At 38.2% G+C, this 26,819-nt stretch overlaps 1 protein-coding gene and 1 pseudogene across 6 annotated transcripts in view; one reads left to right on the top strand and one right to left on the bottom strand.

Annotated features, from left to right (window-relative positions):
* The window catches only part of Tfdp2 (transcription factor Dp-2), a 121,656-nt gene that overhangs the window by 35,175 nt on the left and 59,662 nt on the right, over positions 1-26,819 (bottom strand). For 2 of the 6 annotated variants that reach the window (XM_028758959.1, XM_028758960.1), the window contains exon 5: positions 7,860-7,963. In XM_028758959.1, the coding sequence (XP_028614792.1) occupies positions 7,860-7,963 (104 nt within the window). Of the gene's footprint in view, positions 1-1,372; positions 1,491-7,241; positions 7,253-7,859; positions 7,964-8,080; positions 8,132-26,572; positions 26,635-26,819 lie in introns of those variants that run through there. The other 4 variants (XM_028758962.1, XM_028758963.1, XM_028758961.1 and 1 more) reach the window with 4 other exon arrangements.
* Positions 15,950-16,695, top strand: LOC114613570 (annotated as a pseudogene).

Raw genomic sequence — 26,819 nt, 5'->3', positions numbered from 1 at the left:
TATAGATAAATAGATTGTTTTGAAAAACCTCAGAGATCTACACAGTATGGAATTTAAAGATGTTTTATTAATAAAGGGCTTTTCATGACAATGACATGTCAGCTTCTGGCAACATCCCATTCTGCTTCCAAGAGAATGGTGAACACAGAAGAAGCTCCTTATAGAACTTGCTTCAAATGCAGCCAGCTGGTCACTGGGCACTTTCTCAACTGGAGACAGAATGCTGTCCAAACTAGACATAGGAAAGTTGACTGCTGAGCTTTGCAAACACAATGTAGACAAGTCCTTCATAAACCCCGCGTCACAGAAAAGTCTGTGAAGATATTCTGGGCCAGAAGGCCAAAGGTGATACTCTAACAACACAGAGCAACCTTGGTGGACTGTCCAGGTCTGCTATTTCTATAGTTTTGGAAGCTGCCTGCTCTGTAGTTCCTTTTTACTCAGGTAATATTTATCCTTCTCAGGTCTCTGATAAGATTAAAGACTAATTAGTTATAGTCTCACAACTAAGCTTAAGTTATTTAGGATTTAAAAAAAAAGTTTTAAGGTCCAAAAAATTATTTATAGGGTGATAAATGCAAGTTACGATAGAAAGTGATTTAGGTACAGAATTTTGGATTTAACAAGATAGGATAGATAGTAGAGTACTTTCTCCAAAGGTGCCAAATGCATACAGACTGGACATTGTGAATGTAATTCTGACCTGATGGTTTTCATGATTGGTCGTATTGTATATAAGGAACCTTTTATTAGACTAAAAGGGGAGGTGTAAAGAGAATGTACTGTGTGGAAGCATCACTTGTCAATAAAAATCTCATGGTCAATGATCTGAGGCAGGATTAGAAGGTGGGACATCTGGCAGAGAAAGAAAGGAATTCTGGGAAATGATCAAGAGTGGGTGATTTCACCAGACTAGGAGGAGACGGATGAACGAAACTGAGGAGAGGTAACTAGTCATTATGGCATAGACTAGAATAAACAAGTTATGTTAAGTCACAAGTTAGTCAGGGAACAAGCCAAAGGTTATGGTTTAGACATTTACTCACAAATAATTAAGTCTCACAGTTGTTATTCTGGAAACAAAGAGGTCCGGTAGAAAAGCCCGCAGTTTTCAAAATAAAATCTTCAAAATAAAATTTTGAGGTGGCAGCTATATTTTGTGTCAACTTGTGTAACTAAAACTTCTTTCTAGGACTTATAAGTTTCACTGGTAAAAAAACATATTTTTTTAGCAAAAGATAAAATAATATAGAACATCTGCTATTATGTAATTTTTAAAAAAGGTCTTTTTCTGTCTTTGCATAGATTTTTGTTTCCTTCCTTCCATCCTTCCCCCCTCCCCTATCCAGCATAACCTTGGACATTTGGATACCTGGTCCTCGGGTGTTGTTGTTAGGAGATGAGGCCTTGCTGGAAGGAGTATGGCAGTGGGGATAGGCTTTGAGAGTCTGAAGATTCCAGGCACTCCCAGTTCACTCTTTGCTTCGTGCCTGTGGTTCAAGATGGGACCTCTCAGCTTGCTGCTCTAGTTTCCCCACCATGAAGGATTCTTAGTTCTCTGCAGTCATAAATCCAAATAAACTTTCTCTATACTTGTGGTGTCTATTAAAACAATAGAAACATAACTTTTCTTTTTTTTAAATTAGTGTGTGGTGCACACGTGGAGGTCAGACAACTTGTGGAAATCACTTTTTCATTTCTATCATGTGGGTCTAGGCACTGAATTCAGGCCATCAGATTTGGTGATAGATGCTGAGCCATCTCATGAGACCATGAGAGAACTGTTAATAATAATTTAAAAAGAAAAGAAAGAAAAGGAAGGAAAAGGCAAAAGAAAGCCAGGTGTGGTGGTGCACACTTGTAATCTCAGCACTAAGGGGATAGAGACAGGAGACTCCTCCACATGTTCAAGGCATCATTCATGTATGTAGCAAGTATCAAACCAGCAGAGCTACACAGTGAGGCCCTGTCTCAAAAAATGCATGCTCTAGTGAGTGGGAGTTTGATGGGAAAAGACTGGTCCTTTCTGGATAACTGACACAGCAGATACTAAGCTCCCAAGAATGCTATTTTCATAAAAATTTGAAAACTAGAAAGATTTTGGTAAAGTCTCAATAAAAAAATTAATCAGTACAGACTGTATACAAAAGAAATAATTAAAACTACAATAGAAAATAGAAATATCACATAGACACACACATATACAACCTAAATTCTATAAATTTTTAAAATAAAGAAAAAACAATAAAAAAGAATACTAAGGTATTGTGCTTCATGAGAAAACATGAAATTGACCATGTTTGTTTCTCTCATGTTCATAACACCAGTCCACACAACTCGCCTCCCTGCCTCCGTTTATTTCAGTGTAACACCTCAACTGGTAGAGAATGTGTCTATGCCACATTTTTCTGCAGGGTCTATATAATACCAAGAGACACCCACAGAAGAGCTAGAAGTGGTGGTTCAAATTTGTAATTCTAGCGCTTGGAAGGCAGAGAAACAGATCTCTGTGAGTTTAAGGCCATCCTACTCTATAGACTGAATTCTAGGCCAGCCAAGGGCAACACAATGAGACCCTGTCTCACAAAACAAAACACTGTAACAGGAAGAACATAGTTCTTACTAATTATATCATACATCAAAATGTTCTCTATCAAGCAGAATTTGGGTATGGACAGCTTAGAGAGAGCATTTGCCTAGCAAGCATAAGATCATAGATTTAATTTCCCTAAATTTAATTTACCTGGGTGTGGGGGATCAAATACTGACAGAAGGAAACTGGAGCATTTCATCAGCCTATCTACTACCCTATTCCTATAAGAGGACTCTTCACAAAACTATCCTAAGGTCTCTACGTTTCACTTGTACAGTATTATTACTAAAGAATTCTTTTCTGTTATTGGCAGCCTGGAGCTTAGTATTACTGACATAAAAGACTTTGAAAGAGGATAAGAAAAAAAGCATAAGAAAAAACGTTTTTTCTTTATTGAGAATAACTCTGGAAAGAAATTACTAAATTTTATTTTGCCTTTTCTTTTGCTTCTCAATATCAAATTGTCACATTCTACACAGCAGTTTCTTAACATGTTCTACCTCCCCCCCCACCCCCCGCACGCACGCACGCACGCACGCAAGCTTTCTCTATGCAGCCCTGACTGGAATTTGCTATGTAGGCCAGGCTAGTTTCCAACTCACAGAGATCTGTCTGCCTCTGCTCACATGTCCTGAGATCTTAACATTTCCTGAGTGAACAAACTGGAGAGATTTAATCTGTAGATTAGATTCTGTAATGTAATAGAAAAGAATTTGTATTGCAAATTCAAAACGCATATTCTTTTAAACTAGGATAATAGCAATGATTATTAAGAAACAAAACAAATGCTGGGAATGCTGCTACACACATTCAATCCCAACACTAGAGGCACAGGCAGGGAGGATCTCTGTGAGTTCAAGGCAGTCTGGTCTACACACTGGGACTCTGTCTCAAAACCAAAACAAAAGAAAACATAGACAGACATGGATGTACAACACCTGCATACCAGCTGCATAGGAGGCTAAGGCAGGGGAATTGCTACAGCTCAGGAATTCCAAGCAAGCCTGGGTAATAGAACAACACACCATCTCAAAAAATGCTGCCCAGATCATTACTTACTGTTGCCCCCAATCTTAAGAATTAACGCAACTGGGGCCTAGAAAGAGAGAGCATTGGTGAAGAACACTGGCAGCTCTATGAGGGGACCTAGGGTTCAATTCTCAGCACCCACAGGACAGCTCTCACAGCTGTAACTCTACTTCCAGGGGATCTGACAACTTCTTACCTCCACGAGTGCTGCATACAGACGGTACAGACTTACACACAGGCAAAACACCAGACACATAAAAGATAGCACAATGTTTTAGACTGCATTATTCCAACTGGACCTGTCAGTCATCTGGCTGGGAGATCATTCCTTAGAAAAGCTCATTAGCCTGAAGATAAGTTAAGAAGATAAAGAATAACCCCAACCCACTCCCTCTTTTTTTTTTTTTTAAAAAAAAAGGTTTATTTGTTTATTATATATAAGTACACTGAAGCTGTCTTCAAATATGGGCATCAGATCTCATTATAGATGGTTGTGAGCTAGCCCTCCAACCCCCTTTTTAAACAGGGTTTCTCTGTGTAACAGCCCTGGAGTCCTGGCTGTCCTGGAACCTGCTTTGTAGACCAGGCTGGCATCAAACTCAAGAGATTCATCTGCCTCTGTCTCCCAAGTTCTGGAATTAAAGGAGTGCACCATGCCTGGCAATAATTATATTCTTTAGAGCCTCTCTTTGCACATCTCTACTGTTACAGCCCCATATCTCTAGCCAAAGGCAATGTAGAGGATATAAATTGTGTTAAGCTTGACTTCTGGGCACCAGGACTCACTTCCCTCAACACTGCCATCTGCATAGAGCCAGAGAGACCTTGAATTAAATGCAATCAAGGAAGGAAAACAAATGAAGCAGTTTAGTAGAACTGGACACACAGATTTCTGATATGCGGCTGCACAGCTGGGTATATAATCCCAGGGCCTCCAGCTGCTGCTTTTGTAATAAGGCAGACGCACTGCACAAGTTTGTTGAAGCTTTAAATCAGAGTTAACTGTTTTTAGCAACTTGCTTATGAGGGACTTGATGTCTTTAAAGTCTCAGCCCTCACCATCTTCACATGGAGCTGTAGGATCTACACTGTAGAATGCCTTTTCTAAACACCACTAAGGCAGGACAGGCATGAGTAGCTCTCATCCAGTATTACAGTCTCTTGCCAAAAAAAAAAAAATAAGAATTTGAGCATATTAGCATTTGCTATGAATGTTGCTAAAAATAGAAATTTTCTTCATATGTAGACATTTTTATCTTAAGTTAACAATAAATTAGGCCTAAAGCCTGAATGTGTATGACCTTGGGTAGGCCCTCATTCTATTCCCCAGACATTGCCTAAGAACCTCAAAGAAACTGTTTCCTTATCAATTATCAGGAGCCCCTCAGGAAACATGATAGCCCCTCAGTGATAACATACTAACTTCAAATCCCACAGAAATGCCTACTGTAAACTCCAGGAGCTGCTACTTGCAGAGCATCCTATAACTACACTCTCCAATATGCCTTACTTTATTCTGAGCATCTTTCATAGCCCTGATGCTTAGACTTATCTTAGAATATCTTCAATAATGGGGCTGGAGAGACAATTCTGTGGTTAAGAGCACTTACTACTTACTTACTCTTCCAGAGGACTCCTGCCTGATTTCTAGCACCTACATGGTTACTCACAACAGCCTGCTAACATAATTTCTTGAGATTTCATGCCTTCTTCTGACCTTCATGAGTGCTGCTTGCACAAGATACACAGACACACACACACAAGAATAATAACTATTCACATAAAATTCTATAAAAATATAGTATCTTTAATAAAATCTTCAATTCTGCTTTATAAACTGATTAAGCTTAAAATTCTTCTCAGAGTGGAAGGCACAAATTCAGGTTTAGCCCCAGTAAAGTCCTTAAAATTCCAAGGGAAGTATTCAAGTTGCTAAGGGTGGTGGCCCTATTGCTGGTGGTATCTTCACCATTCCCAAAGCTCTCTCTAAGCATTCTCTCTTCAGTGGCCACAGTAATAGTTCTCTATCTGGTCCCTGAGGCTCCCTGAAGGGTTCTTTGAAATCTAAGTGGAATCAGCATTCTGTAGCCTCGTGGAGAGAGCCCATGGATACTGCTGCCAAGGTGGTGTCATCTGCACCCTCTGAAGAAGTGACTACCATGCCTGCACTGTACATAGGCACCCTAGAGCCACACATGTAATAATTAAATTTTAGTATTTACATAATTCCATTTCAAAGTACAGACTTTAGCTAAGTGTCTTATCTGTATCCTCTGTAGTGGCTGAGAGAGAAGGGCAAATGCTTAATCACTTTGAAAATCTCTTCTAAGCTACTTTCAAATGAGGACAACTTATTTGAGTCAGTCTCTATGGGGTTTGGAGCTAGATCACATTCTTCACATACTTACAGTAAATTGTGTTTTATCTTTAACTTGAAATGTGCAGATGATTAACTGTCTTCAACTGGCCAAAGGAAATATCATGCTTATAATACCTTAAAGACTTTCTGAAACCAGTATGAATGTTAAACGACAATTCTACCTAAACTTCGAATTCAAAATAATCCACAGAATGCTCTGTGTCATAAGGAAATTTTTTTGGTACTGTTCTATAAATGAAACGATATAAACACTGACAATGAAGAATTACTCTTTAATATTTATGTATAATCCCTTTGAAATGACTCAGTGGGTAAAGGCATTTGTCCCTAAGCCTGACAACCTGAGTTCTCATTCCTGGAAACTACATAGTAGAAGGACAGAATCTATTCCTGCAAGTTATCCTCTAACCTCTACACATGTTGTATGTCATGGTATCTGTTTAAGTACACATGTATACATACAGTAAATAAATAATTTAAAATAAAAAATGTTTAAGATTTTAAGTTAGGTATACTTTGTTTTTAACAGTAGGTATTTTCTATGTATGAGTATTTTGCCTGCATGTACGTCTGTGCACCACTTACATGCCTGGTGCCATGGAGGCCAGAAGAGGGTGTTGGATCCCCTGACTATTATAGACAGTTGTAAGCCTCATGAACAGGTGCTGGGAATCAAACCAGGGTCCCTCTGCAAGAGCAGTCAGTGCTCTTAAGTACTCAGACAACTCTCTAGTCCCCTACAGTAGGTTTTTTGAGAGAGATCTCCTGGCTTCAAATGTACTAAGATCCCTTGTCTCAGCTTCCTGAGTGCAGGGCTTATAGGCAAAAACTATAAAACCTGAGCAGAGTAATTTTGTTTGGGTTTGGTTTGGTTTGGTTTTTAGAGACATGGTTCCTCTTTGTAATAGTCCTTTCTGTTCTGGAACTCGCTTTGTGTACCAAGCTGGCGTCGAATTTATAGAGATCTGATTGCCTCTGCCTCCCAAGTGCTAGGATTATAGGCACACGCAACTACACCTGGTTGATCAGAGTGATCCAATGCAACTGTGATTATAAACAAGGTTTTCTGAGAGGGCTACAGATTTCAAGCTCTAGCAGGATTAATAAATGCCTTTAGAGAAACACATACATATTTATTTTCCATCCAGTATTTTTAGGGTTAAGAATTAAAATAGTATACTGTTGTTTCCCTGGTTATTCGCACGTACACGTGCACATACTCACGCTCTTCCTTTCTACCTGTTCTCTCTCTGTCTCTGAACTGTCCCTCTCTCTTTCCAGTCAGGGTTTCACTATGAAATTCCCGGCATTGGAACTCACTAAGTAGACCAACCGGTTATCCTGGAACTTGTGATCCTTCTGCCTCTGTCTCCTAAAATGTGAGTTCAAGCATGAGCTTACCTATAATAGTATTTTAATGAAAAATTGAAATCTATAGCTCCAAGTATAAATTCAACTGTTCAATTACACATTCAATTTATATGAGAACACATGGTTTCCACAAAAGTTGTAAGACTGGTAGAATATAATGGATTTCAAGTTAATTAAACAACAAAAGCTAAGAAAGGCCTCATAAAAGGAGAAACATTCAGAATCCACAGATTAAAATGTTAAAATTAAACATTAAGAGCACAAAACATTTATATTTATTAATATATTTATCTATATATCTTTATTAATATTTATTAATATAAATCAATACTTAATTATACTGAGGTTAAAAACAAAATTTTTATTTAGAGTAAATGAGATAACTAAAATTAAGTAGAATATTTGATCAAACATCTTCAGCATAATTATTCTATAAATTAGTCTCCTGAGCAAAGTGTCAATTTTGAAATTTAATAATTTTCTTACCATTTGGGGTCCAACATTCACATTTATTGGCCCTAAGGTTTTTGGTAAAATCTTTGTTGGTGAGTTGGTGCTTGAAACTGGAAAGGCGACAAGTGAAATGTTACCTGAAAAGACAAATAAGTATAAAGTCAGACTTCTGCAGTCAAGTTGACTTTTGTATATATAAATCAATGGTCCGTCCTATCCCATTCTGCTAATTTACATTTAGAGATATACTATACCTAGGGTAGTAGCATACACTTTTAATTCCAGCACTTGGGAGGGAGAAGCAGGTAAGTCTCTGAGTTTGAGGCCAGCCTGGTCTATAGAGTGAGTCCCAGGACAGTCAGGGATACAGAGAAACCCTATTTGGAAAATCCAAACAAAATAAACAAAACACTAAAAAGTCTTAATTGAAAATACATACAAACCTTTTTGTTGAAGTGAATATAAGCAGTTCTGTTAATTAATCTTATTGGCATTTAACAGGAAATTTTATTAAAATAGTTTGTCTACTTAACAACAAGTTGCAGCATCATGAAATAGATGTTTTATCCAGGTCCTCTACAATATTTCTTGTGATACTGCTATTGTACCAGAAGCAGTTTCTTTTGTTACTTGCTTCTTAAACTTAGCCACTTAAAAACTTACGGTTTTACTCTCATATGCATATATTTGATCATATACACCTGATCTTCCTTACCTTCCCTTGTCTTCCTCCAACTACTACTGACCCCCTTTCTCTTTCATTTCATCTCTCTGCCTGCCTGAAGTCCAGTGGGTTTCATTATAGGTGAGAGGCTAGGAGCATGGGCAGAATTAAGCCACTGAAGAAAACATCTCTCTCTCCTCCAATAGCCATTATCAACCTGTAGACCCTTGGGTGGGGCACGCTCATGAGTCCCTTTCCCACTCCATGATGAGATGCTGACAGGCCCAATCTTGTGTAGGCCTTATATAGGTAATTATTGCTGCTATGAGTTTAAGAATATCATAGCCTTGTCACACTCAAATGACAACATCCCCAAACACTCTGCCCCAACCTTTATCTCTTACACTCATTCTACTTCTTTTAAAATATTCTTTTATCTCTGCTCCTCAGGGATCTCACTATGCTGAAGCTAAAAGTATAAAATAGCTTTTATACATGAAGAAACTGAAGTTTAATTAAGTTAGTAATTTGTACACTATCCTATCCTCTACTCTAGGTGTCGTCTTACTCTGAAAAACTGTGACTAGCTTCTGTGGTCTAGGTGTTAGATATGCCTCTGGGCATCTTGTAAAACCTGTTATTACTTACTTGTGGCTTTACAGTAAATGAACTAGGTTGCCTTAATTGTATTCCAGTACCTAGATTAGTCTCTTGCATAAAATTCTAAAAACTTTTCAGCACAGACTGGATTCCCTAAATTTTCTAACTGGATGACAAACTTCCTAAATTGTATCTTTATTTTGTCAAGATTGATGATGCATATGGCGGTGTGTACCTTTAATCCTAGTATAAGACATTGAAGCAGAAGGATCTGAATTTGAGGCAAGAAGGCTCAGTGGATTAAGCACTTGCTGCTAAGTCTAAGGACCTAAATTCAATCCCTGGGTCTGGCATGGTAAAAGGAAAGTGACTGCACACATAAACATGTGTGCACACACTCATAAATAAATGTAATTTTAAAAACCTGCATGCAGAGGTTTCAGTTTCACAGTCTAAACCAACCTACATTTCTTTTTTTCTTTTTTTTTTATAATTTATTTTTTTCTCAAATTGTAATTCATTCACACAGGGGTTATAAACACAGAAAGGCAGGATGTGGGGAAGGGGATGACACTGGAGTGTGGGTGATCAGGGGGAATACAGATATCATCAGAACTGGGTATCGGCTGGGTGAAGGTTCAGGGGACAGGTCACTATGACTCTGCCTATGACTCGCTCGTCCTTATTTAAGTTGGTATTGTCTGCCAAGGCTACCTATTTACAAGGTCTATGACTACTCATGCTTGTAAATTTCCACAAAAGCTGCCTGTTTACATTAGCTTATAGCCATCTGTTTCAATGTTTTTCCACTGAGACCCAGGACTTGGTGTTAGTATACATGTATGACAGGCCTATTCAACCTACATTTCTTAATAAAAGTTTAAAATGGCTAGGTGTGGTGGTGCACGCCTTTTATTCCAGCATCTGGGAGGCAGAGGCAGGTAGATCTCTGTGAGTTCAAGACCAGCCTGATTTACATAGTGAGTTCCAGGACTACATAGAGAGATTCTGTTTCAACAAACAAACAAGCAAAGTTTAAGATGATAACTTGCTGGCATGGTGTCCACAGTTGTAATGTCAACATTCTTGAGGCTGAGGGGAATGACTGCTCTGAGTTATGAGTTCCATACTGGCCATAACTAAGCAGCAAGATCACCATTGAGTCCTCTCCCATATCCCATACTTAATCAGTAAATAAATCCTGTTAACTAGATATTTGAAATTATGTACTTCTCATATTCTTTAGTATCACTACTCTGGTCCAACCTGCTTTTCCACTCCATAACTCACAACATCACTTTCATACGAATATAAAAGTTACCTAACACATGTGATTACTAAACATAGAAAATGTGGTTACTGCAATGCAACATGAATCCTGAACTTAAATTTAATTCAAATTAAAAAAAAACAGGCTGGTTATCGTGGCACACACCTTTGATATAGTAAGACCTGTCTAAAAAAACAAACCAAACAAACAAAAACCAGACAGACGAAAACTAAAGCAAAATAAAGCCTTTTCTCACGAGGCACAAGCTTACTATTATGCCGTATTATACTTTATTTCACTTTAAATATTCAGCCATCTAAATTTAGATCTACTCTTAGTCTAAAATGAATCTAAAAGTTTGAAGACTACAAAAATTATGGCTATATAAATTATAACATTAATACATTAGCATATTAATAACTAATAATATAGCCTTAACTATAGTAAATGACATTAACATTTATATCAATTTCACAGTTGAATGATGCTTTAGAAAAATGTCTTGACAATATGTTGGCTAAATGTTTATGTTAAAAAGGACCACAACCAGGTGTGGTGGCACACATCCTTAATCCCAGCACTCAGGAGGCAGAGAGGTAGATAGAACTGTGAGTTCAAGGCCAGACTGGTTTACAAAGAAAGCACAGGAAAGCCAGAGCTTGTTATACAGAGAAACTTTGTCATAATACAAAAAAGAGAATCTATCATGGATCATTAAGACGGCTTAGTGGGAGAAGGCACTTATTCCAAATCTGTAACGTGAATTCAATCTGTGGATCCCACATTGTGGAAGGAGAATGCCAACTCCCATAGTTGTCTTCTGATTTTCACATGCAGTAGCATCTCACAATAACTAACTAACCAATCAACTAAGCAACTAAGTGTAAATCTTTAAAAGATCTATCCTTAGTTGAGTGTGCTGACACATATCTTTATCCCAGCACGTGGGAGGCAGAGGCAGGCAGATCTCTGAGTTGGAAGCCAGCCTGGTCTACATAGTGAGTTCTAGGATAGCCAGGGCTGGATGGAGGGAGGGAGGGAGGGAGGTTGGGAAGGAGGGAGGGAGAGAGGGAGGGAAGGAAGGAAGAAGAGAGAGAGGGAGGGAGGGAGGGAGGGAGGGAGGGAGGCAGGCAGGCAGACAGAGACAGACAGAGAGAGAGAGAGAGACAGAGAGATCCTGTTTCAGAAAAGAAAAAAAGTCCTTAAAATTCGTATGACAACTTAAGGCTGAAGCTATAAATCTCAGGTAGGGACTTGAATTGACCCAGGATTAAGGCCCAAAGACCAAGGAAGCTGTAGACCCAGGATGGGACAGACCAACTCAGGGAAAGGTCCACAGGTTCAGGGACTTTCAGAGGAAAGCTGAGGACCCAGGAAGGAGGCTGGAGCTGATACCAGACAGTAGCTGAAACTCTGGATAGAGCCTGCAGGCCTGAATACCAGTCCCACAGAGCGAAACCCTAACTCAACAGGACATGACTTAGTCCTCTCCTGAACATTGCAATCTCCTCCACCGAAAGACTGTAATTTGAATTTTTACGAAGGAAAAAAAAACCCACAAATTTTAATGCACAAGTCTAAGTGCAGAAACAAAAGTAATATAACAAACTAAAATAACAAGTCTTCTCCAAAACTTACTACTCCCATAATAATGGCTCCCGATGGGAACAATTTGGAAAACCATCCAAAGACATCAAAAGAGTAATATCTGCAAAGAACTCAGAGAACACACAAACTCACTCCAGGAGAACAAAACTAAAAGAGTTGAATGAAATAAGGAATTCAAGGTGTGAAATTATGGGATTGGAGAGGTGGCTCAGTAGTTAAGAGCACTGACTGCTTGTCCAGAGGTCCTGAGTTCAATTCCCAGCAACCACAGGGTGGCTTACAACCATCTGTAATGGGATTTGATGCCCTCTTCTGGTGTGTCTGAAGACAGCGGCAGTGTACTCATGTACATAAATCTTAAAAAAAGAAAAAAAGATGTGAAATTAGGGATTTCAATTCAAGATGTGAAAACAAAATTTTTTTTCTTTTTTTTTTGGTTTTTTTTCGAGACAGGGTTTCTCTGTGTAGCCCTGGCTGTCCTGGAACTCACTCTGTAGACCAGGCTGGCCTCAAACTCAGAAATCCACCTGCCTCTGCCTCCCAAGTGCTGGGATTAAAGGCGTGCGCCACCACCGCCCAGCAAAAACAAAATTTGATAAAGAGAATTTCTGAAGAAAATTCAAACTGAAATGGTAGTAGAAGTTAAAAAAAAAAGCCGAATAAAAAGTCGAGTAGGAAGACTCAGCAAGGGAACACAGCCTCTGGAAAGCAGCATTAGGGCTTGATGACAAGAGAAAAGAACTGGATCATTTAGTAAAGGTCAAGGACAAAACACCAACACCACCAGAGGAGAGCTTTCAGACACCACGGAAAAAAAACAATTCTTTAAACTATGGGTACAAAGGGAACAGAAAATACTTTTAGTACAACCACAGAAAAGAATCCTAAACGTAGAAAGAGATGCCCATCCAGGTATAAGAAGCTTATAAAATATCAAAACAAGATCAGAAAAGGAAGTCCCCTTGACTAACTTTCACAGTACCAGAAGGCACCATGGAAACTTCCAAAGGAGGGAGGCAACTAACAGTCCTACCCAGCTATGATGCCTATCAACAACCAGTATAGCTCGATAATACCTAAGGCTATAGCAGTGGTGCATATGCTTTGGAGATAACCAATAGCAGTCTAACTGGACGTTAAGACCCACTGAATGGATGGGAAATCACGCCTGGTACTGGAAACATAACAAGCTCCTCAGTGATAGTATAGACATGGTACTGGAGGAGAATCCACAACTACTAATTAGTTCTAAAGAATTAATTATTTATTTTATGTATATGAGTGCACTGTAGCTGTCTTCAAATACACCAGAAGAGGACACTGGATCCCATTACAGTTGTGAGGCATCATGTGGTTGCTGGGAACTGACTCAGGACCTTTAGAAGAACAGTCAGTGTGCTCTTAACTGCTGAGCCATCTCTCTAGCCCCTAACCATGAATTTATTAAACCAGCAAAATTCCTAACAATAATCTATAAACATTTGTCCTTATACCCATCCTCAAGGAAACTTCCTTTTGCAATGGATGGGAATACCACAGAAACCACAACTAATCAAAATGCAGTGTAGAACCCAGTCCCAATGGATACATCTAAAAAACAAGTCTAATCAAAGGTTCAGGGAACAATGCAGTAGAGGTTGGGGAGAGGATTCTAAAAGCCAGAGGATCACCGCGTTTGCTGTGAGATTATGCTTCCTAGAAAAGTCAAAAGCTATACTCATAAAGACTCAGCAACATGATTTCCAAATGTGAGCTGAACAAGACAATACCAATGTACATGTCAAAGTGGACTGGGAAAATCACAGGAGGCCTCAACCCTACACAAAGAACTATAAGTAACTGAGGAAAGCTGGGAGCACACAGGTGGTTTTCTCCAGGGAAGAACACACCAACTGGTTGTCCAGTGCAAAACCGCCTCCCTTGAAAACATACAAGTAATATTATATGGACTGAACATGTTATATTGAAGAATATATATGGTATATATATGTACATATAGGTATATATGCATAAATGCATATACATATTTTTATATGTAGACTAACAATGAAAAATGAGGCCATGACTTTGAAGGAGAGCAGGGAGGGGTATACAGGAGAATTTAGAGGGAGAAAAGGGAAGAGAGAAATGTAATTATATTATAATCTCAAAAATAAGATGGGGGTAGGGTTAGGGATGAGATGGGGTGGGGTGGAGTGGGGAACAAGGGAGGTATAAGAGTAAGTCCCTACTTTTACACTAGTTCGACACGAGAGCTTATAACCATCTGTATGTAATTCCAGTACCAAAGGATCTCATACCCTCTTCTGGCTTATGTGGGTACCAGGTAGACATGTGGAGCACAGACATACATGCAGGCAAAATACTCATACACATATAATTTTTTAAAAATTAAGGTAAAATATCACAGAGCCAGAGAGATGGTTCAGTGACTAAAGGCATCTTCAGCCAAGCCTGAAGACCTGAGTTCAAAGGGCTCACATGGTAGAAGAAACAATTCCTGAAAACTGTAATCTGATCTCCACATATGCACCATGGCACATCCACATCTAAACACACACACACACATACACAGAGAGAGAGAGAGAGAGAGAGAGAGAGAGAGAGAGAGAGAGAGAGAGAGAGGGGGGGGGGGGGGGGGGGGGAGGGGGGGGAGGGAGAGAGGGAGGGAGGGAGATTTTTAAAAAGATATTAAATTTCTAAACATATACGTACCAAATACAGGTGTGATCAATTTCATAAAATGAATACTTTGAGATAGAAAGCCACAGACTAATCCCAACATAGTAACAGTGGTTAATTTCAATACTTCTCTCTCAACAGTACACAGGTCATTTGGACAAAATGTAACAGAAACTCTATAGAGTTAAATGACATGATGAATCAAACAGACTTAATAGACATTTATAGAACATTCTACCCTAATACTACAGAAACACATTTTTCTTGGCATCATATAAAATTTTATCCACAGTTAATCGCATATTAGGAGACAAAATGAACCTCAACAAATATAAGGAAACTGAAATAACATCCTGTAATCCTATCTGATTACAATGCAATAAAGCTAGATAAGAAGTGAAAGAAACTACAGAAAGCACATAAACTTATAAATATTAACACAATACTGAACGATGAATGGATCAATGAATAACCAAGAAGGAATTCATAGCAGCACATGATCAAAGCCAATCAAAATGCTAGCAAAGATGAGAGAAAGAGCCACTGGCAGCTGATGCTAGGGAGAGGTAGTCATTTCTCTCTGCAGGTATGGCCACCAGTAGGTTGCCCTTGCTCTACTATATTTACTTGTTGATGATGTGTATAATACAGGTAGCACTCACTGGACAAATAGGTATATTAAGCTAAAAGGGTATGACGTTGTCGAGAGGGGGATGTGTTGAGGAGACCCCCAGGGGAGGCTGGGGAGGGCAAACAGAGGAGAATACGATAATACATTTATACATGGGTGGAAGAATGAAGTTTTAAAATTTAATTTTACCTTTTTCTTTTCAAATGTGGCTACTAGAGCTATCAAGATGACTCAGAGAGTAAAGTGATTGCCGCAAAATCTTGACAACCTAAGTCTGACCCTAATTTCCATAAGTAGAAGGAGGGAATCAACTCCTGCAAGTTGTCCTTTGACCTCTACACATGTGCTATGGCATGTGAGTGTGCACACACAATAAATAAAAAATAAATGGATAAATAAATAAATAAATGTAACATTAAAGTTAAAATAAAAAGGAGCTGGAGATATGGCTCATGTGTTAAGAGTACATACTAGTTTTGGAGATGATGTAAGTTCATGTCCCAACACTCATGTTAGATAGCTCAAAACTAACTACAGCTCCACAGGATCTGATGCCAGGCCTCCATAGACAACTGCTCTCATATGTACACACACTTTAAAATGGCTTAACCTTAAGTAAGGTCGGGGTCACAGGGACACAGAGACTGCTGCCTGAACCTTCAAAGGCAATGCTGTCCTGGGTGGTACTTTCTGCTGCTGCCGCTACAGTGGCCCTGTGTTTGAAGAACATGGCCATCCTGGAACCATGGGTATTACAGGCAACAAGGGTCTTTCACATAGGGCAGCCATGTCTTGGCCCTGTACCACCTCTTCCTGAATATGGAGGAAAAGTACATCTCGGGCTGATTCCTGAGGAGTTTTTTCAGTTCTTTTAGCTTAAAACTAGTGTAACAGGGTCTTATGTGCTTGGAACTGAGCTTAGTTTGTAGTTTCTATCCAAAGAAATATGATTACCCCAGAGACCTTCTCTACCATACCAGTAGATTGTCTATGTGATTAAGAAATATGGTGCCTCTATTGGAGAATTTACTGATAAACATAATGAGCAAAAATGAGTACAGCAGTTGATCATCAAACAAATCCAGGATGCAATGGGCATGAAGAAGGAGCAACAGGGACTTGTTCAGAAGCATCACTACCTTTTCTATGTTCAGAGTAACACTGCCCTGGCTGTGGAGGTCACTTACCGGGAATGGTTACATAGAGCATATGAGGAGGTAAAAGAATCACCTGAACTACCATATTTCTGTACAGGACATAATGTGTCGCAAGGAGCAAAAACATATGATAGCATGTGGTTCAGAGCATTTCTGTACAGCTGGAAAAGGAGACCATTGCCAAGTGCATTGAAAATCTAAGCTACTTGCAGAAGCTCAAGCTTAGCCAGTTACATGAATATATCTATCTCAATTGAGACAGCCAGAGAGAGTTAACTTAAGTGACAACTTGTTTGTGTGAAGAACTCTTCCTGTATTGCTGTCTGTTGAAATTACAGTGTATCTTTACTAAGAAATGAACAAGATCCATTTAGTGGCTTAACCCTATTGGCCAGTGAGGCCACAGTTGTCTGATGATCACATTTGAATAAGCAATTTGTAGCAACTTGCTGCCTGACTAAAATTACCAAGTTATAGTTTAAAATTGTAATTAATTATACCATCTTGCAATAAAATGACATTTGAAACAGAAAAAAAAACAAATGGCTTAAGTCCTTATAAGGATAAATAAAGCTCTATATCATCTGCAGCTCTCCTTCCTTTTCTTGTTACCTGCAAATGTCCCCTTTTACTTTCAAATTTCTGCCCCCAAACATCTTCCATGCCTATTCTCACCACTTCAAGCATTTTTTCAGAATCCAAGGCAGCAGCACTTGCTTCACTGCTCACACAGCAATGTGATATATAACATGTTTATATATACAAATCATTCTCCAGAGAAATGGATGTCTTCTGGCCTTTTGAGGCACACAGATATGCATGCATACACATTATTTTAAGGAAAAATAACCTACTATTTACAACAATAACAAAGAAGGAAGAATACAAAGGAGGCTGGGCACAGAGACTGAGGCTTATAATCTCATCAATATAGTTGAAATAATTTCAGCTACAGTATTTGCTACATAGTGAATTTCAGGTCAAAATGGGCCACAAAGTGAGATTTTTGTCTTCAAATAAATTAATAGATAACTTTAAGATAATACAAAGGATGAACTAGGAAGACGACTTAGCAAGTAAAAGCACAGATTTGACTAGCTGAGTTATTACCCTGGAGGAAAACAGTAGAAAGAGAGAACAGATTCTTAAAAGTCCTAACTCTACATGTACACCATGGTGCGTGCGTGCGTGCGTGCGTGCGTGCGTGCGTGCGTGCGTGCGTGCGTGCGTGCGTGCGTGTGTGTGTGTCTGAAAGTGCACTGAAATCTTGGCAACTAAGTGTTCAAGGCCATCCTCAGCTACATGGGGAACTCAAACAAACCAAAAAAATAAAAGCTATGTAATTGTTTTTCCTAGGAATTATTACTATCTTTCGATTAGTTGTTAGCCACTTACTGTAGGATCGCTTCAAATAATGAAGGAATAAGATTATTTTGTTATGCTTACAGCAAATGTTTTTTCCAATGTGATAGTTGTTTGCTGTGTGTTGTTTTTCTCTGAGACAGGCTCTCATTTTGTAGGTTGGTCTGTCCTGGAACTAGATAGCCCAGGCTGCCCTCACAGCAAGTCTGCCTTACTCAGCCCTGTAAGTAATGGGATTACAAGGTGTGAGCCAGCAGGTCTGGCTGTTCTTTTCCTTTTTGAGACCTGCCTTGCCTTGGTGCCCAGTAATTCTACTGTCTCAGCTCCCCATGCACTGGAATTACAGGATGAGCCATCATACTTGGCAGGTTTTGTTTTATATTTAATTCTCCACATGTTGCTTTGGAAGTAGCCAACTTTATAAATCTTTTCTCTTAAAATTTTTAATATTAAAATGAAGGAGGTGAAAGTAATACTGATTTACTTTTGTTCCCCAATCTGAAGTAGCCATCATACATGGGTAAACAGATGGAGACACAGACAGGGATGGGTGGGGGGTGCAGGCACACACATACACAGCGTCATAGTCTACCTATCTTAACAAGTTGTATTTCTGATTGTATACTATTTTTATAAACTATTAGTATATGTACAAAGGTTTATTAAGAAGTACATGGCACATGTCTAGTCCTCTCTTTTAATAAAGTCATTCACCTCCAACACACTTATCTCGCCCACCAGTCTGCTCTAGTTCTTTTTTCACTCAATTTTTATATTTAGTTTAAACATGATTTTGCTCTTTTTCTATTATCTTATTCCATCTTAGAAACACTTAATTCTTAATTTTCCCATGTCTCTTCCATTAGGCCTGATTAATACTTATTTTGGTACATTGTTTTTTGACAGATAATTTGGTAAGTTTACTATAAATACTCAAGCAGCCTGGTTCACCCAGTCCATTATAACTGTCCTTCCCTATGTGTCTAGTTACACTGCAAGGGGAGATGTGACATGAGTTCTCATACAAAATGCATTTCAGGGAGCCAATGGACACCTGAGTCAAAAACTAAGTAGAAATTCCTATTTTAAAAAGTGCTTCAACTGACCGGGAAGAACTGCTGTGTTTCAAATTAAGAAAAAATAGTTATTTCTACCACACTGAATCTACCTTTATAAAAGAGAAAGAGCTTGGTAAATTCATTTTTACAACCTCTTTGTACATGTTCTAGTGTCTCAATGTTCATCCCATCTTTAACCATTCTGTCACTGTCACTGACGCATGGCCAGATGGCAAGTAAGGCCATAGGCCCTGTGAAGAGAATGAGCAGAAAGCAGCACATTTTATCTCAGAAAAACAGCCACTGAGTGGCTGTAGGAGATGGAGGAGGCTGGGTGTGACCACAGGATCAGAATTTATGGCTGTAAAAATACTCAAAATTTAATTGGAAATTAATCTCATGAAGCTTATGAATTCTCAGATGGCATACAGATAGTATTAACAAGTAAATCATTTTTAATTTACACTTAAGTAAGAGATTTTCTACTATTTATAAAAGTTTAGAATAATTAGAAATAGATCTTAAATTAAAAAGTTGGGATCTAAAGATTTTATAATTTAGGACATAAGTTCAAACAGAACAAAAATCATCCATGAATTAGGCAGTTCTTTTCCTTAGAAAATAAAAAAGGGGCCGGGCAGTGGTGGTGCACGCCTTTAATCCCAGCACTTGGGAGGCAGAGGCAGGTGGATTTCTGAGTTTGAGGCCAGCCTGGTCTACAGAGTGAGTTCCAGGACAGCCAGGGCTACACAGAGAAACCCTGTCTCGAAAAACCAAAAAAGGGGATCACTATGTTCCATAACGTCCAAAGTAGGTCACTAAAACCTCTGAAGGTTATTCGTGTTCTCATTTGACAAGAAGATCCACACTACAGGAAGATCATCGAAGCTTCCTATATTAACAGTTCTACACACACACACACACACACACACACACACACACACACGTTGCAGGTGTGGTGTAAGCATGGAGGTCAGAAGACAACTTGCAGTTGTTTCTTTCCTTCCACCATATGGGTTCTAGAAAGCAAAACTTATCAGGCTTGGTGGCAAACACCTTTATCCACAGAGCCTTTCTATCAACCCTGTATTTTTAGAAGACTACAAAAATCGAAAAATCTTATGGTTAAATATCAATATCAACAAAATTTACTGTGTACTAAAAACTTTTCATACCTAGGCCTTGTGGGAAAAGCCTAAAATCCTAGCTACTAGAGAAGCTGAGTCCAAAGGATTGAAATTTCTAGGTCTGCCTAAACATTCACTGAGATCCTTCCTCAAAAGAGCCCAGCAAGATGGTTCAATGGATCGAAATGCCCACTACCGGGCCTGCCAACTTGATTTTGATCCCTCGGAAACATGTTTTTTTCTGACCTCCATACATGTATAGTAGTATGCTTATATACATACAGAAATATATAAGACAGATAAATGTTTAAAAATACTTTTTTGTATTTGTTTGAGACAGGGTCTCTCTATTACATAGTCCTAGAACTTAGTATGGAGACCAGGCTAGCCTTGAACTCAACAGAGATCCATCTGCTTCTGCCTACTAAGTGCTGGGATTAAAGGTATGCACCACCACATCTAGCTTAAAAAACAAAACAAAGCAAAACAAAACTTTTTTTAAGTGAAAAAGAATGTATCTCAATGGTCAGAGTGCCTGACTAGATAGATACACAAGGCTGTAGATTCAATTCAATATTAAAGGGGAGAGAACCCATCATTTGTATTAAATGATATTCTGGGCAGGGTATCACATTCCCAGAACCCATCTGCAACCTTAGTAGTTAGAAGGCTGAGGCAGGATCTTGTATTTGAGACCAGCCTTGGGATTACAGAAAGTTTTAGGCCAAACTCAGTTGTATACTTTCATTAAAAGTTCTGTCTCTGGGGCTGGAAAGATGGCTCAGTGTTAAGAGTACTGGCTGCTCTTCCAGAAATTCTGAGTTCAATTCCTAGCACCCAGAAGGGACTCACAACCACCTAAAATGGGATCTAATGCCCTCTTCTGGTGTGCAGACAAAGCACCCAGATACATAAAATCTTTTAAAAAGTTCTATCTCCCCCATCCTTCCCTGAAGATTTATACACACTTAATGGTCCCTGTAAACAAACTTGCATTTACGTTTCTGTGGGCAATCCTAATGAAACTCATTGGGTCACACGGACAAAATTGAGGTGGGTGAGTAGAAGGCAGTCAAATGGGGATTAGAAGCAGCAATGGAGAAACAAAAGCAAGTTAGGGGGGGAGTAACTATAACCAAGATACATTATACACATGTGTAAAAATGTTATAACGAATTTTATTATGTATAATTAATATACACTAATAAAATGCTAAGAAAAAAAGTTCTCCTCTTCCTAGCACACAGAAAGTACTCCAAGTCAGTGAGTTTTGTATCATCAAAAATCTGCCAGATTTTCACCACAAATGAGTAATTTACCAAAAAACTTAAGTTCTGTGTTGTTAGATTCCATGTTTAGAGCTGCCACCTAAAAATTCACTTGAAAATCTGTTGTCTGAAAAGTGGTAGAAAACAATGTTACTATACAGTAAGCTCCTGGATCCTCACCAGCATGGCAGCAAATATCTGTAATCCTAACATTTGGAAAACTGAGGCAGGAGGATTATAGGAACTTTAAGGCCAGCATGGACTATGTAACATGATTATGTATAAACCGACACACACAGACACAGACACAGACACAGACACAGACACACACACACACACACACACACACACACACACACACACACAGTGTCCGTAAATACATTAAAATAAAGTTACCTGAAATAAAGCATTCATGCATTTCTAAACAACAATGTAAAAGGTTTCTTTGCATAAGAAATATAAACATCATGCAAATTTTCCCTCTTACCCCTACTCCACCAATGAGAAATTCATAGGTACTCATCAATTATTCAAGTTGTATATGCCTAGGTAAGACAGTGAGAATAACTACATCAATTACTTTCTGGGTATACTGACTTGAGAAATAATAAACAGGTAAACTTGACTTCTCTAAGATCTTAGTTTTATGCTGAAGAGTTCACAATGAAGACAAATCCACAAGTATATCTTATTCATAAAGTTTTATATCATCCTATGCTTTGAACAGTATACTGACTGTGGTAGAGCTTATTGGAAATTAAGGTATGATGGCATATGCCTATATCCCAATCCCAGTACACTGGAGGCTGAAACAGGAAGACATGGCAAGTCAGAAACCAGCCTGAACTCTGTATGTGTGTGTAGCCAGGCAAGGCTACTAATTGAGACCTAGACTCAAAGAAGGAAAGCCTTCTATTTATAATGAATGTGGTAGGACTCAATTATTACCCCAGCATCTGGAAGATGAAGATATGAGGATCAGAAATTCAAGGCCTTCTTCAACTATATAGTAAGTCTGAGACCAATATAGACTACTAGATATATAGATAGAGATGGAGAGAGAATATGAAGTAAGGAATATATGTGTATATGTGTGTATAAAGAAATTATTTCAGGACTACATAGTGAGTCAAGTCAGCCTGATTTATGGAAGAAGACCTTGTCTGAATAAACAAACTGCTGTACAGTGGTTGTTTAGCAAGCATGAAGTTCAGGGTTCCATATCCAGAGTACATAAAACTGAGAGTAGTGGCCTATAATCTCAACCCTAAGAAGGAAGCAGTTAGTATTAGATTAGATGTCTAGGGTTGTACTTAACTATATAGTTTGTAGCCCGCCTCAACTACAAAAGAGCCTGTCTTATAAGTAAATGAAAAGATATAACTCTATAGTATAATAGAAACTGGTTTTTATATAAGGTATATGAAGATATACCCTGTATGCACAATTATATAGATATAGGGTATATAGAGATAAAGATGTATATGTGTGTATAATACACACACACACACACACACATATATATATCCTATAGAGTATAAATATAATAAAAATAAATATACGCCAGCAAGATGGCTCAGCATACAAAAACATTTGCCACACAAGCCTGACAAGTTGAGTTCAGTCCCAGGAACACACATGACGGTAGAAAGAGAACAAGTCCACAAGGTTCTCTGTACACCATACATATGGAGGCACGTATACAGTCATACATGCACATACATTATATGTTAGACACACAATGATTTCATAATTTACTCCTATGGAGATACCAGGTGTATTCATCTTAAGATAATTCAACTGATTCGCTTTCTACTTCCTATTTGGTAGACTTAATTTGAAATGTTAAAATCCCAATGATTTCTGAACTGCTGCTGCTGCTTTCATTATTGCATAATATGGTATCCTGTCTACATTACAAAAACGACAGTGATACCCACAATGGAAGTCTTCAAGGTTGTATTTAGATGCATAGTTTGAGGGCAGCATCACCTTCAAAAGAGCCTATTTTATAAGTAAATAAAAAAGTGTTTAAGTATACTTAAATATGCTTAAATATAAAGTATAATATATAGTTTACTTAAAATATACTTTACTTAAGTAGAAGTAAGTGAAAAAATGCTATTAAGGCTACATATTCTACATGAGGCCAAACACTTTTTAAAGGTTGTCTGTTCCATTGAAATTTATACCTTTTGATCAAGATTGCTGTTATTATTCCTTTAAAGAGTATGAAGATCAATTTTAAACTTTTTTTCTTAATCTTAATTAGAGCAATGAGCTGATAAACTTTCAAAGTCTCTAAAATCTGTCATCCTTATCTGAAGAATACCTTCAAGGAAACCTATAGATTCTGGCTAAAAACTAGAAAAATTTTTAATATTTTCCTTTAATATTGAAGTTATTTCCAGTCTTCTTAGGCCAATTATATATTTAGAAACTACATAATATTTGCCCAATGCACAAAATTCAAAGTGTAGCTAAAGACTTTTTGGCAACTAAATATTACTACTAACTTTACAGAGTAAGATATGGAAAATAATAAATGCTTAACGTAAAAGACCTGGTGCTGATGCTGGGGAGGTGGCTTAGTGGTTAGGAGCACTGTCTGCTCTTCCAGAGCCCAGGGGATCCAATGCCCTCTTCTGGCTTCCAGGAATGCTAAGTGGTAAACAGAAATGTATTTGGGTACAACACCTATACATATAAAAATTTTTTTAAAAAGGTCTAGTGCTTCAGCACCAGTTTTCAAAAGTCAACTTTGCCTGGTATGGTGGCGGACACTTTAATCCCAGCACTCAGGAAGCAGAGGCAAGTGGATCTCTGTTGAGTTCAAGGCCAGTCTGGCCTACACAGTGAGTATCAGAACAGCCAGGGTTATATAGAGACCCTGCCTCAAAACAAAACAAAACAAAACAAAAAAACCAACAACAACAAAAAAGCTAAAATCAAACCCAAGCCAAACAAAAAAAAAAAGGCTAACTTTAAGAAAAGTATAAAGAGGCCCAAAATATGCATAGCTTAGTGGGTAAAGTGTTTTTTCCCCAAGGCTGATGACCTGAGTTCAATCTCAGGATCCAGGAGCCATGTAAAGTTGGGGGAGAAAGCTGACTCCACACGTGTGCTATGGCATTCATGGCCCACCCCATTAATAATAGTAAAAACGTTAAGAAAAATATAAAGGCTGAGAGGATACAGCTCAGTGGTAGCATGCGTATCTAGGTTCAGTCACTCATACTACCAAGGATAAATTTGGATGGCAGTGCTGGCCTATTTGTATCATCTTAGCACTCTGGGGAGAGAAGCAGGAGGTCAACAGTTCTAGGCCAGGCCCAGCATGGTGGCTTACACCTTTAAAACCAACATGAGGGAGGCAGAGGGAAGTTGATTTGAGTTCCAAACCACTCAGAGCTACACAGTGTAACCCTGTACCTGCCCCACCTCAAAAGTTCTAACAGACTGAGCTACATACATAAGACCAGATAGCTTCCCACCCCAAAAAGAATAGCTTTAATATGTGTAAGTGCAAATTATATAAGAACACAGAATTCCCCTTTGTATTACTTACAAAAGTAAAGGGTTTTACTTTATTCATAATGAATTTGATGAATAAAAAACTTTTAAAAAATATGACTGCTTTCATTATGCTCATATTATCTTCCTTCCTGCTCTTTCTAGCAAATAAACATCACCCTTATTCCATGAGCAACCTTATGATTTTTTTCATACACAACATATAACTTCAATTATCAAAACATTTCTCCTATATTTTTCATCCAGAAAAATCTTTGGAATAAGTCCCATGATTCTTTTAGAAATGGCCTATCAACATGGACAACTACTGGTGTTTCCTATCCATCTGAAGCCTTTGTGCCTACTGTGCAATTACAGACTTCTGCAACTAAGCATTTTCTATATATTTTACTTTGGGTTTAAAGAGTTATATCTAATATAATATTCTATTTCCTATAGCTTAAATGCACTAAAACTTTTTCCTGTTTTCATTAAAAGCCTCTTTAACAAAAACTTATACTCATTTTTGTTATGTTGATTCTCAAATCCTGACTATAAAGGATGAATTTTAAATAAGTGATAAATAGCTGTTTTATTTATTCACCATTTAGGTCGGATTTATGACCCCCTCTCCTCATTTCAGCTACTGTTGAATTTTGAATGAATCAACTTCAATTGTAACAGAAGAAACATCTGTTGCTTCTTTTTCTTCATCAGGGCTTTCCTAACTGAAAGGCTCTCTGCCCCTCTCCAACTCCCCCTCCTTACCCACACTGGGTTCCTCAAACTTCTTTCCTTAAACTCCTTTGAATTACTTAAAATATTGTCATAGCCATTACGATATTATAACTAACAAAAACATTTATTTCCTTTCTAAAGCAAAAAGAATGATGTTAAAAAAAAAAAAACAAGATATGTGCTTCACAGAATATAAATTGTAACCATAATACAGACTTCAAGGGTATACTTGAAATCATCAGTTCAATCAAGCTGTTACACATTCGGGGCTCACTAAGAATTGTTTAGGAATAGGATTTTCTTCACACTATCCAGATTCTGTATAGCTTCTTGCATGCTATATTTTCTTTGCCAATCCAAAGCTAACATAATGGCAGTCACCACCCCAAGAGGCAGACACCAAATGGTGCCACCCCCTCTCACACGGCCTCATAATAAACCATCAAGCAGTGGAATGCACCGGCTCCTTTATGAGCAAACAATGCCAGAGCTTCATTAGAATACAGCTGACATTTTCAAAGCACAAATACTTTGAAGAAAATTGTACAAGGGGAAAAAAGGAACGAAATAACTACAAAGGCTGAATTTTTTTTTCATGTGTCAGGTTGATTTCTAAAGATTCTGAGGGGGCATACTTTACTGTTGACAATTTAAAAGTTTTCATAAATGGGAAAAATATTTAATAAGTGGGAACCTTATTTTATTTACTGGAAAAAAAATGAAAGTAAAAACTACCACTAGAATTGCTTCCACGAGGAATAATTATGAAGTACCTTTAAAATGACTGATGTCTGCAACTGCTTCTTTAACTCCTAAATAGAAAAACTGAATACCAGAATTATCTCTTCATTGTAATTAATTTATATAAATAACTGAGGATAAACTAGGATAACTACCCCTCCCCCCACCCTCCCCCCATGCTCTGTAGTTTTTCTATCTGGAACCAGCAAGGACGTCTTGAAATCAGCATGTTCCTGGCTACTTTTCTATTTAGCCTGGCAGCTGCTTAACAAACAAAAACACAGTAAAAACTCACAGGGCTGTGAGAAACAAACTGGTCTCTCTTACCTGGTCTAAGGAAGCATGCCTCTCACTGCAGTACCAACAACACTCCACAGTCTTTGTTACCATTCAGTGGAAACTTGAGACTGTGTCAGACGTAAGCAATCGAGCTCAGACAAGCTCAACTTAAAATACTTCTCAATAAAACTAAAAAGATGCTCAAGAAAATCAGTCAAGATAGGCACTACTGCCCAAGAAAAAAAGACACATCCAAGAAAACTCAAAACACAGGTGCTAAGAAAGGAGCTTTCCT

This window comes from Grammomys surdaster, unplaced genomic scaffold, assembly GCF_004785775.1.
Source record: "Grammomys surdaster isolate TR1022 unplaced genomic scaffold, NIH_TR_1.0 126248, whole genome shotgun sequence".
NCBI classification, from domain to species: domain Eukaryota; kingdom Metazoa; phylum Chordata; class Mammalia; order Rodentia; family Muridae; genus Grammomys; species Grammomys surdaster.
The sequence above is the reverse complement of the archived record's forward strand: the minus strand, read 5'-3'. Positions and strand labels throughout refer to the sequence as shown.